Source organism: Chrysemys picta, chromosome 3 (genome assembly GCF_011386835.1).
Source record: "Chrysemys picta bellii isolate R12L10 chromosome 3, ASM1138683v2, whole genome shotgun sequence".
NCBI lineage: Eukaryota > Metazoa > Chordata > Testudines > Emydidae > Chrysemys > Chrysemys picta.
Genome location: NC_088793.1, coordinates 44,658,462 through 44,672,141, shown reverse-complemented (window position 1 = coordinate 44,672,141; position 13,680 = coordinate 44,658,462). Strand labels below are relative to the sequence as shown.

General features: G+C 42.5%; 1 protein-coding gene across 5 annotated transcripts in view; it reads left to right on the top strand.

Moving 5' to 3' along the window:
- CSMD1 (CUB and Sushi multiple domains 1) overlaps positions 1–13,680 on the top strand; it is a 1,932,406-nt gene that overhangs the window by 1,278,145 nt on the left and 640,581 nt on the right. For all 5 annotated transcript variants that reach the window (XM_008163737.4, XM_005289701.5, XM_065587776.1 and 2 more), the window contains one exon: positions 5,407–5,528. In XM_008163737.4, coding sequence (XP_008161959.2) covers positions 5,407–5,528 — 122 coding nt within the window. The remainder of the gene's footprint in view (positions 1–5,406; positions 5,529–13,680) is intronic.

Below are 13,680 nucleotides of genomic sequence, written 5' to 3'. Positions count from 1 at the left end.
GTTAAAAATCTCCAATGATGGAGATTCCACAACCTCCCTAGGCAATTTATTCCAGTACTTAACCACTCTGACAGTTAGGAAGTGTTTTCTAATGTTCAACCTAAACCGCCCTTGCTGCAATTTAAGCCTATTGATTCTTGTCCTATCCTCAGAGGTTTTCTCCCTCCTCCTTGTAACAACCTTTTATGTACTTGAAATGTGTTACCATGTCCTCTCTGTCTTCTCTTCTCCAGACTAAACAAACCCATTTTTTTCAAGCTTCCCTCATAGGTCAAGTTTTCTAGACCTTTAATCAATTGTTGCTCTTCTGTGGACTTTCTCCAATTTGTCCACATCTTTCCTGAAATGTGGTGCCCAGAACTGGACACAGTACTTCATTTGAGGTCTAATCAGCACGGAGTAGAGTGGAAGAATTACTTCTCGTGTCTTGCTTACAATATTCCTGCTAATACATCCCAGAATGATGTTTGCTTTTTTTGCAACAGTGTTACACTGTTGATTCATAGTTAGCTTGTGATCCACTATGACCCCTAGATCCCTTTCCACAGTACTCCTTCCTAGGCAATTTCCCATTTTGTGTGCAACTGATTGTTCCTTCGTAAGTGGAGTACTTTGCATTTCTCCTTACTGAATTTGGACTGTTCATCAGTGTTTGCTCCTTAAACAAGTAGCCATGTGGATAATAAAACAAACACAACCCACCAAAGCCTTCAGCCCACCCCATCGCCAAAAGCCCAAGGGGGAAAATGTAGGCTGTGGCTGACAAAGACAGGGAGTAAGTTTCACAGTTGAATTCTCATAGAAAGTATACCCTACCCTAACTCCTATTTATAGCTGAAGGACTCTAATTCTACTGCCTATGCTAATCTGTGTAGTAAGCCATGAATTCTACCTGTATGCCATGGTATTTTGCATTAGCTTTGGTTTACAAATCTGTCTTTAGATGTAGTCTCAGTTGCAGTCTTTGCTCTCTCTCTTGAGTTTAGATACTACTATCACAGTTAGATTGCAAGCCAAGCCCAAAAGGATCCGGGAGGAGATGGAACTTGGCCCAGCCCTCTTCTCCATACCTCCTAGCACAACTGGCCAGCTGTAGTGTGGGAAACACAAACTAAACCCTCCTACAAATTGGCACAGCAGGCTTTTCCTTGTCTGTGACTTTAAGCTCCAGGAAACATTGTATTTGCAGTTGGATGGGGCAGGTCCACACTCCCTCCAATGTTGGGCAGCAACTAAGAGCCAGTCTAGCCTTGAGTATTAATTTTATTATGAGTCCAACTCCCAGATTTTCTAATTACTGTATTTCTTTAATGTTAAAATTTCACCTCTCCAAAGCATCAGGCACAAGTAAAAGTCAATTTCAAATTACTTACAAAAGTTATATGCATACACTTTAATGTAGAAAAAGAGATATATAACAACAATTAAGTAATTGCTTTGACCAATTTAGGTGATTTTTTTTTTATGGCTATACCTAGGGACCTGCCAAATTGACAGCCCATTTTGGTCAATTTCATGGTCATAGGATTAAAAAAAAAAAACCCATAAATTTCATGATTTCAGATGTTTAAATCTGAAATTTCATGGTGTTCTAATTGTACAGGTCCTGACCCAAAAATAAGTGTGTGTGTGTGGGGGGGGGGGGGAGGGTTGGGAGGGTTAACAAAGTTATTGCGGGGGGGCGGGATTGCGGTACTGCTACCCTTACTTCTGCGCTGCTGCTGGCAGTGGCCCTCCCTTCAGAGCTGGGCGACTGGAGAGTGGCGGCTGCTGGCGGGATCTCAGCTCTGAAGGCAGAGGTGCTGCCAGCAGGAGTGAAGAAGTGAGAATGGCATGGTATGGTATTGCCACCCTTACTTCAGTGCTGCTGGTTTCAGAGCTGGGCCGTTGGTCAGCAGCTGCCACCACTCTCTGGCCGCCCAGCTCTGAAGGCAGCGCAGAAGTAAGGGTGGCAATACTGTGACCCCCCTAAAATAACCTTGCAACACCCTTTTGGGACAGGATCTTCAGTTTGAGAAACACAGTTTCAGACTCTCCCCCATGAAATCTCTGTAATATAGGGTAAAAGCCCACAAAAGACCAGATTTCACAGGGGGAGACCAGTTTTCATGGTCTGTGACCATTTTTCATGGCCATGAATTTGTTAGGGCCTTAGCTCTACCCAAATAGTTGTATCACCTTTGGAATCAAGGCCAAAATGTAGCCAGACCTATAGAAGAAATATGCTAAAATTTAAGAAATGGCACAATAAAAGTTAATATTCTTCTGGTTGGACTACTGGAGCTATGATGCATCTACTGGATCATGGGGCCAAAGCATCCTCTAGTTCAGATCTCATGATTCTGGTCCTGTTATTCTAATGGTTAAAAATTACTCTTGGTTGGTACAGTAGGGAGATGCTAATCTGCTAAATATGTTATTTCCATTTCATGTTAAATCGGAACATTGATATTTCTCCATTTGATAGACATGCTTCGCTTGCTAGTGTTCTTCATTCATGCTTTGGTAGAATTACCTATATGGATGCAAGGGTGCATTTGGCCTTTCTGCTGACACTGTTGTTAATTGCCACTTTAGGTGCCTAAGTCCAATGTTTAGGCACCACTGGCATTCATGAAAACCCCACCAAGCTGCCGCATAACCCTGTAAGTGCCTATAATCCCGAGGTGGCTATGTTACCACTGTGACGGGTTGGATCACAGAAACCCCCTTGGGAGCTGCCACCCGATGTGCAAAGACTACCCCTGCTTCTGTTTTCCCTGCCAGCTCAGGACTCCAGCACCCTGTCTTGCTGAGCCAGCCACTCCTGTCTGGCTCTAACACAGATCCAGGGTCTGAATCACTTGTCCAAAAGCTGCAAGTTTACCTGAAAACAGCTCACAGTAGTGTGCTTGTCTTTAGCACTCAGATGCCCAACTCCCAATGGGGTCTAAACCCAGATAAATCCGTTTTACCCTGCATAAAGCTTATGCAGGGCAAACTCATAAATTGTTCGCCCTCTATAACACTGATAGAGAGATATGCACAGCTGTTTGCTCCCCCAGGTATTAATACATACTCTGAGTAAATTACTAAATAGAAAGTGATTTTATTAAATACAGACAGTAGGATTTAAGTGGTTCAAAGTAGTAACAGACAGAACAAAGTAAGTCACCAAGCAAAATAAAATAAAATGCGCAAATCTATGCCTAATCAAACTGAATACAGATAATCTCACCCTCAGAGATGCTTCAGTAAGTTTTTCTCAGACTGGACACCTTCCAGGCCTGGGCACAATTCTTTCCCCTGGTACAGCTCTTGTTGCAGCTCAGGTGGTAGCGAGGGGATTCTTCATGATGGCTCCTCTCCCTCTCTGTTCTCTTCCCCGCTTTATATATCTTTTGCATAAGGCGGGAACCCTTTGTCCCTCTGGGTTTCCACCCCCCCTCACTGGAAAAGCACCAGGTTAAAGATGGATTCCAGTTCAGGTGACATGATCACACGTCACTGCAAGACTTCATTACTCACTTGCCAGCACACACATATACAGGAAGACTCACAGGTAAATACAGCCATCTGCAGACAATGGGAGTCATCAAGATTCCAAACCATCATTAATGGTCCACACTTTAAACAATTACAATAGGCCCTCAGAGTTACATTTTATATTTCTAGTTTTAGATACAAGAGTGGTACATTTATACAAATCAGATGATCATACTCAGTAGATTATAAGCTTTGTAATGATACCTTACAAGAGACCTTTTGCATGAAGCATATCCCAGTTACCTTACATTCACTTATTACCGTATTTTCTCTAAAACTATCTCAGTTACATTATATTGACTTATTTATCAAGTTTTTATAAAACCATATAGACTGCACAACGTCACAACCACCATTAATGTCCCCAAACATGACTACATTTCAGTGTATGGGCAGGTGGTCAGCCATCTAAGTCCTGACATTGTCTGGCAGCTTGGTTCCTCTCATCCCTAAACCATAGCAAGATTCACAGAGTAGGTATTCCCCCACCTATCTTACCTTCTGGGCCTAATCCAATAGGTCTGCTCAGAGAAGGCCTAAACCCACACAAAACGGACAGAAGGCAGAGTTCCCCCCTTTTTAAAATTTAGCCCCGTGGTTAGGGAACTCACCCAAGATGTGGGAGACCCAAGTTCAGTTGCCTCCCTGTGCTTGATATGGCAAGAGAATTTTGACTTTGGTCTCCCACAAGTCAGGAAAGTGCCCTAACCACTGGGCTATGGGTTATTTTGGGGTGGTGCTCTCCTGTTGAAGCTGTTCTGCTGTGTATAAATGTAATATTCATTGGGCCAGAGGGAGGGTGAGAATCACTCTATAAGCCAGTAGTTAGGGAACTCTCTTGGGAGGTGGGAGATCCAGTGGCAGCTCTTGCAAAAATGGCTTAGGTGCCTAACTCCTTAGGAGAGGAGAGAGTTCATGCTGTGAATCCCAAGTAGAGATAGATGCCTCCCTCCACTCTGGACTCAGGCACCCAGCTCCCTGAGTGGGGAGTAATTAAGCTCCACCGCTCTCCTCAGCATTTTCTACTGGCTAGTGATTTAGTGTGCTGGCATTTAAGAATCCTAATTAATTTAGGCACTCAATTCTCCTAATGCATAATACGCCTAACTCAAGGTTGTGAATTCCACTAGGCTGCAGGATGCCTAAGAGTTTGGCATTAATACTAATCAATGCAGTGCCTAAATGTCATTGAAGATCTGCAGCCTAACCCCAAATATCTACACTGCAAGTAAGCCCCTTAGCCCAAGCCCCATGAGCCCAATTATCTAGCACAGGCCAGCTGTGGGTTTTGAATTGCAGTGTAGACATACCCTAAGTCACTAAGAAGATTTTGAACATTTTACCCCCATAAATTTGGCCAAAGGAAATCTGTGAGGGAGCATCGAATTGAACCCAGGAATGCCTGGACCATCCTCTCCAATGGGAGGGACTCAGAGATCACAGAAATCCATGGGTAGAACAGGAGAAAGTGTTACAAAGAGCAGTACTTCCTCATCTAACCTTTCTGCTGTCTATGCCCAGAAGCCTGCAGAGCAACCTTGAAAGAACATTTGTGCCTGCCAGTGGACAGTGGTGCCACTGAGGTGGGACTTCCCCTTGCAGTGTGGAGAATTCACTTACTTTCTCTACCTTATCTTTATTCTTATTGTATTTTTCTTCATGAACTGAAAAGCACTCCTGTATTTCTTCTGTAAGTCTTTTTCAAGGATTTTACAAATCCATTCTAACTTCTTCAGCACAGGATTATTTTACTGACTATTAAAGTAGTCATTATTGTACAATAGGCTGTTAATGATAAAATAGTTTTTTGTAAATAGTTTCCCCGAAATTACTTTGCACTGCAAAAACTAATTCCTTTTCTCTTTGTGCTTATTATTCTAGCTAGAACATGTGGTTCTAATCTGCGTGGACCAAGTGGAATTATTACATCACCTAATTACCCAGTTCAATATGAAGATAACGCACACTGTGTGTGGGTTATCACAACAACAGATCCAGAAAAGGTATGCCTTTTATCTGTCTGATTGTCCAAACATGTAGATTTGGGGAACATGGGATTAAGGGATCTTTGCTTCAAAGTATGTTATGAATGAACTGATCCCTAATATCCAGATGCTAAGAATAAATATAGGATTTTGAAAAAACAAAACAAAATATGAATGACTAAAACCTAAGATATTGTCCCCTTTTTGAATTTTAGGTTTCAGTCCAAGCCTCCAAAATAAATAAATAAATTTATGGAGATATCGTATCTCCTAGAACTGGAAGGGACCTTGAAAAGTCATTAAGTCCAGCCCCCTGACTTCACTAGCAGGACCAAATACTGATTTTGCCCTAGATCCCTAAGTGGCCCCCTCAAGGATTGAACTCCCAAGCCTGGGTTTAGCAGGCCAATCCTCAAACCACTGAGCTATCTCTCCCCCCTAAAATGTAAATAAATGTTCCAGCATGTTATGTAAAATCAGGTACAACAATGCACCAAATGGGGGCTGATTTTGCAAGATACACCATGGGGCATGATCATTATTCAGGAGCCTTAAAATGGATGGGGGGGGGGATTATTTTCTCTATTCTTGTTCTTTATATTATTACCTAGTTATTATGGTTTTCATTTATTTTATTTTTCTTGACACACATGACTGTGGGTTTTAAAGTTAGTATTTCCTAAGAGTTTTGCATACATAATTCTGATTAATTATAGAACACAGAACGAGCAGCCTGGTATACTGCTTGTACAGTAATGTTATCACAATGCATTCTTTCTTGTGTTGCTGCAAAATCAATTTCCTGACAATGTAAGTCAAATAGAGACCCCCTATTGTGAAAGAATAAAGAAACAGAATAAAACTCCCCCTGCTTTTCTTCACTAAAAGACTGAATATCTCAGCTGTGCAAAGCTGGAGAGTGAACAATATGTATATACATTTTCAGCATTACAGATGTTAACTATTCCAATTCTATTTGCAACAAGGTATTTTTTGTTTCTATTAGTATATTAAAGAAAAGAAACCAACAGCATGTCTCACCAGAAGATGGACACTTTTTGATTCTGAGTTTGTTTGTAAGCAAACATAGGTGTGCACCATCCTTATATATTGTTCTTCTTCATGTAGTGTCCCTACGGGTGCTCCACTTGAGATGCACATGCGCCTCTCAAGCCCTTGATTGGAGATTGTCCATTAGTATGCGCATGCACTCTATGCGCTCAATGTGTGACACAAGGTTGTATATAGAGTGCATGCACAGGAGAACCACCCTCAGTTCTTTCTCTATCCTCTCAGCCTGAGACAGAGATCTAACATGTCTGTCTTGAGCATGCCTCAGTGTATTCTACAGGTATTTTTTTTTGTTAGTTTAGTATTTCTTCTTGTTGTTTTGTTAGTATAGAATTAGTGAGATAGTAGTGAGAGGTTTTGTTCTTTTCCTCTTCCTTTTTATTTTTCCTTCCCTACCCCCCCCCCCTCTTTTTTTTTTTCTAGGGAGCTTATTTGGCCTGGCTGGGCATTTCTGGCTCATCAGATTTTAGATGCTGTCTTTCTTGTCCAGAAGCCATCTGGATCAGTGACAGCCACTGTTATGTGCGTCTGTAGCTTGGAAGAATCCTGTATCTCCCAAAAGAGCAACTCCTACCTCGTTCTCAAATGCAGAGCATGAAAGAATCTGGAGACCAAACTGAGACTTCTGATGATGGAACACTCCATTCAACCTGCTTCCAAGTCAGGTTCATACCTCTGCCTTATACATGTGTCTTCAGACCGATCCAGTGCCCCTTCATCCTAGGCCAAGGTCTCCTCCACCATAATGAGTTGGCTCCCAAAAGGTCCTGGTCTCCTGTTAAGTCTATGGAGATGGAGGCCTTGACCTCTCCACTTGGTATTGTGGAGCCAAAGAACTCTTCTTCTGGTACCAGTAGGGCCAGGAGATCCCGGAATGCTTCAGAAAAGCATGACTCCAACAGGTCAGAGTACTATGTATAAAGAACAGGAAGGCCTAGAACATACAGTCCTCTAGAACGGCACCATCTATGTCAGACTTATTATCGATGCCTTCTCATTCGGCACTGCCAGTACTGGCAAAATTGAAGCACCAGACATCTTCAGCCCCAGCACCTTCGCACTCCAAATCAATGGTATCATCCACCTCAACTGTGGCATTGATACAAATCCATTTGGTACCACAGGAATTCTGCTACTCCAGGGACTTGTCAATTTTAGATGAGCTAAAGTCCGCACTACATATGGGTACTGAATGACTCTCAGTACTGAGACCCCAGCCTCTGGATTACCACTGCTTCCTGGTACCGCAAGGTTATCTGACTTTTTCTGCTAGGACCCCCTTTTGAAGGACACCAGGGGGATGAAGGAGACATTTAATCAGTCTCCTCTTTATCAGTGCAGGTTTCTCTCCACATCAGTACAGGCACCTATACTTTGACAAGGATCCTCGTCTATGAGGATCCTCATCTCATATTTCCCATATGGGCCCCCCAGTGACCATACGGTGATCTGTGGGTGGCACGTCAGCAGCAATTTGCCAGTGTCATTGCACCGAGTGACTAGGGTTACACAGTCTCCTCTACCAACCCACAACAAGAGGAGTCCTTTGAAGAACAGGAGACTAGGGTGCATAATGAGGCTCAACCCTCAAACTCCTATTTCATCCTCCTCTCTGAATGATAGTTATTCTCTGATGCCCTTCAAATACCTCTTGAGGAGGTTAAAGACTCACAACACAAGCTCCTGGACATTCTGCAGTGGACGACACCCACCCAGATTGCACTACCCATTAATAAAGTGCTCCTAGATCCAACAAAGACTGTATGGCAAACTCCTGCCACCATCCTGCTGACTTTCAAATGGGAGGATAAGACGTATTCTGTTCCTCCCAGAGACTCAGAATTTTTGTTTTCCCACCCGCTACCTAATTGTTTGAGAGTGGATGTTTTAAATGAGAGGAGTAAGCAGCATTATTCGAGGTCTACCCTTTATCATAAGGAGCAGAAGATGTTAGATTTTTGGACAAAAGACTTGCTGATCCGTGACCCTCCAATTTCAGATGACAAACTATCAGGTGATTGTGGCCAAGTATAACTTCACAAATTACAAGTTTGGAGCCTTGATTGAATATCTTCCATGGGAGCGTAGAGATCATCATCATCATGGAGGGTCAATTATTAACCAAGTGCATGTCTCCAAGATTCCTTAGATCTGGTGGTGATATCTGTGGTATCTATCTCCACAGCAGTTATGTTATGAGATGACATGGCTCCAGATGTTGAGGTTCCCGAGAGAGATTCAGAATTCTGCTGTGGACCTCCCATTTGGTTGGAAGATCTTCTCGGGGACTAAGGATGTGTCCCTACACTCACTGAATGACTCTGGGTGTATATATACACCATGATCAACAGGCGATTTAGCATGTCTCAAATAGCCCAGAGATCACACCTTGTCCAGTTCTCTGGATTTCACAGAACCGCTGAACCTGATAGAGATTTAAAACTGCAGAGGAAGAGCTGTTCACCCTCCTTCAGTGACTATCCAGTTGAAACAATAGTTTTGACAGGTTGGTTGAGGATTCAATTCCTTCCTTGTCTCTAGTTTGGAAGCTGCAACCTTTCACTCACCTTCCCACTTTTGGAGACAACCTTTCCCATTTCCAATAGTCCTTGGTGGACTATTACAACAGACAAGTGGGTTATAGAGCTTTTAACATCAGACGACATCATCTACTCCACATCCCTTCCTCCTATCCCCCTTCTGCATCTCTCTTCAGCGATCCCTCTCATGAAACTATACTGAGTCAAGAAATGCAACTTTTTCCTTCATTTAGGAGCAGTAGAGATAGTACTGTCTCTTTACATGGAAGAGGGTGTTTCTGAAACTATTTTTTCATGCTGAAGGATAGAGGGTGGAAACCAATCTTAGATCTGAGACAACTGAACAAAGTTTTAAAATCTCAGCATTTAGGATGGGGACTCTGGAAGCTATAATTTCTTCTCTAGAGGTAGGAGACTGGTTTTTGGACTTTGACCTGCAGGACATCTATTTCCCTATAGGGATACATCCCATGCTCAGGAAATAGCTACATTTTACCCTGGCCCAGGATCACTTTCAATACCAAGTACTTCCTTTCAGTCTATCTTTGGCCTCAAAGGTGTTCTCAAAGGTTCTAGCAGTAGTAGCTGCTTACGTTCAGTAAGAAGTGATTTTAGTCTTCCTGTATCTTGATGACTGCCTACTCAAAGGCCGATCTTATAAAACAGTACAGATTTCCACTTAGACAGCCGTTTCTGTCTTCCAGAAATTGGGTGTCTAGCTCAACAACAACAACAACAACAAAAATCCACTTTAGCCCCTGCATACAATTCATAGGGGCAAACTTGGATTCATTAGCAGTCAGGGCCTTCCTTCCCACAGACTGATTGATTTAACTTTGGCAAATCTGGTCAGGACAATTCAAGGGAGCCCCCAGACTACGGAAAGGAACTATTTACACCTCCTGGGTTTTATGACAGCCAGCACCTTTGTGACTGAACATGCAAGACTATGCCTCCACTACTTTTAGTGTTGGTTCAGAAGTATCTAGTTCTCAACCAGAAACAGCTTGAACAAACAGGTCACAGTTCCCTTCCAGGTGAAGAACGCCCTAGAGTTGGGGAAAAATCAACTCTGTCTGTGTGGGTGTCCCTTTCATCTGCTCAGCTCCAACGGGAGCTATAACACATCACTGTTCAGGTGGGAGCATGCCTCAATACTCTCTAAACTCAGGGCAGATGGCCACCTCTGGAAACAGGTCTCTGTATCAATTTGTCGGCATTCAAGGCAGTCAGGGAACTTCTGCCTTCATCTTCTACCCCTCATGAATGGTAAATCAATCAGGCTTCAGATGGACAATGTGGCTTGCATGTTCTATATCAACAGTTAGGGAGAAGCAAGATCCCCCTTTCTGTGCTCTGAAATGCTGAAGTTATGGAACTGCTGTATAGCCCATCAGACTCAGATCTCAGATATTTACCTTCTGGAGTTCAGAATGTCACAACCTATATGCTCAGCAGGTGCTTCTCTCAGGACTAGCAATGGGATTTGGAGACTCAAATTCTTCATGAGATACTCCAAAAGTGGGAACTTCTGCAGGTGTAGCTAATCATCACATTCAGAAACAAGAAGTACCCCCTACACTGCTCAATAGAGGCCTCAGTTGTCAATCTTTAGGGGATGCTTATCTCCTCCCATGGACAAATGGCATTTCCTATGCATACCCTCCAACACCACTAATACTAAGGGTGACAAACAAGATCAGGAAGGACTATAATCTGGCCAAGACAGACTCGGTATCAGTACATTTTTCACCTGTGTCCAATTGGAATTTAAGCTTCTGAGCACCCCTCATCTCCTCTCCCAAGGTGGAGTTTGCATGTTTCACCAAAACCTAGAAGTCCTCCATCTCTGAGCATGGCTCCTAGTTAGTTAGAATACATCTGCTCAACAGGAGTATGACAGATATTACAACAGATAAGAGTCAACTTGAATTCCCTTCAGAAATGGAAAAGGTTCAATCACTGATGTCACTGTCACCGTCTTGTACCTGAATCCTCTTCGCTCTGACATCTTGGATTACCTGCTGGACTTGAAGAAATCAGGGCTATCATTTAGCTTCATTGAGGTTCATCTGGCTGTGATATCAGCATTTCATCCCCCACTAAAAGGGTTTTCCATATCTGCTCACCCTGTGTCTTCATTACATGGGTTGAGGGAACCTCTGGTCCCATGTTAAGGATCCTACTCCTTCTTGGGATCTTAACCTGGTACTTTGATACCTCATGGAACTGCTATTAGAACATATGGCAACCTGTTCCTTGCCTCACTTATCTAGGAAGACACCCTTTCTAGTAGCTACCATGTCAACTCACAGGACTGGGGAGATTGGGGCCTTGATGGCAGACAACATTTATGGTCTTTTTCAAGGGCAATGTCTCTCTATGGCTGCACCCTAAATAGGGTGACCAGACAGCAAGTGTGAAAAATTGGGACAGGGGTGAGAGGTAATAGGTGCCTATAGACGAAAAGGACCCAAATATCAGGACTGTCCCTATAAAATAGGGACATCTAGGTAAGAATTTAGGGCTAGGGTGACCAAAGTGCAGTCAGATTTTCATCTTAACCAGGACATTTATCTACCGGTATTTTTTTCCCCAAACCACATACATCTCAGTGTTGGACTCCTTTCATATTTTAGATGTGAGATGGCCATTGGCCATCTCTCTAGATAGGACGAAGGAATTTCAGAAATCATCCAGATTGTTTGTCTTGAAAGATCCCAGGGGTCCGTCCACGATCTCTACACAGAGACTTTCAAGGTGGATCTCTTGGCATATGCTTGCTTTGACACAGCTGGTGTTCTGGGTTTTACCTTCCCAAAGGATAATATCACATTCTGCAAGAGAACAGGCAACTTCTGCAGCTTTACTCAGGAACATTCCAATGGCTGAGCTTGTACATGGGCCTCAGTGCATAACTTTTCTAAACACTATTCCTTGGTCCAAACCATCAGATCTGATGTGGCGCTTCGTTTATCTGTACTGTCTTTTATCTTGGATTCTATCCCAAAGCTCCCTCCTTCCCGTGTGGATAGCTGAAGTGGAGTATCCACAGGGACACTACTCAAAGAACAGGTTACTCACCTGTTTTTTCAAGATGTGTTTCCCTATAGGTTCTCCACTACCCATCCTCCTTCCCCTGTGCCTCAGACTGTTCTTTGCTGGATGTTCAGATAGAGAAGGAGCTGAGGGTGGTTCATCTGTGCAGTTCTACATACCATTTAGGGTGCAGCACTAGGTTGTATGCAGTGCATGCATGGGCCGAACAAACACTGCTAATGGAAAATATCTGATCGGGGCTCAAGAAGTGCATGCACAACTGAAGCAGAGCACCCTGAGGATGCACATCTAGTTCTTATGGAAATTGGAGTTAGTGATTTGTAAACCGCATTTGGAGTTCAAAATATCTAAATGTCGTAGAAATCATAAAATAAAATTGACTTTTTAAATAAATGGAAATGTTATTTTTGGGGGGGGAAATTGTTTGTGTAATGTTTCTGAGACTCTTGCCAAATTCACTGAATCAGAAAAATATATTCAGTGATGTGTTTTGCCATATATTTGATTCTGAAAAATACAGTACATTTCATGAAAGGAAAGGAAATACTATGTCAAAGAGAGAGAGATTAATTACTGAAGGGGTGATGTTTTAACACACTTGCTCTTTTCTATTGGCTTTTTCGTATGTTGACCTCTGAAAAGTGTTAAGCATTAGTAACTGTCCTATTTGATTAACTCATGAGCACCATATAAATTCATAGATAAACATTTTTACTTTCTTCATATGTATAATATACTAAAGAAGCTAACCTGCTTGATGATTGGAAGAAAAGTCCACAAACACAGTATACAACCAGTCTTGACTGAGCTGTGAATTTATTAAACAGTGCAGGATGAGTGTTGCTTCTGTACAGCTTGACTGATTTCTGAATGTACAAAGCTAAAAAGAAAAACACAACCCCTAATAAGAAGAGGTTAATATTGTGCAAGGAGGGATAGTTCTATTCTGTGTTCAGTATAATATCACAATTTCTGTACTTTTTCATAGCCATAGCATGTCTGTAGCACAAAGGTCAAGGGGAACGGGGGGCTGTGTGGGTGGGCTAGCCATGACACCTATCAATGTTCTGAAGGGACACCTGGGTCCTTTGGCATGATCATAAAAAAACTCCTCATACCACAGGAGGTCCAGAGGGGAAGATTCCTAATGGCTGACTATTCATCAGTCATGAGAGAACCTTAAAGATTTTACACACTCAAAAGAGAAGTCCTTATTGACAACTTCAAAATTGGGAGCTTCTATTCGCAAGATTTGGACCTTCTATTCCTCTTACTGCCACATTTTTATGTTGGGTGTATGAATATATTTGTGGAGAGACTGATGCACACAGTGCAGACAAGACGAGACAAGTTTTAACTCCTCTATTTCCAGTTCTCAGAAGAGCTGAGCAGAGGTAGTACAAAACACCCTTTTAAGTAAGTACTTGATTAGCCATGCATCTACAGGGGACTTTTTTGACTTGAAGCATATGAATGGCTTTAGGACTATGATCTCTGTG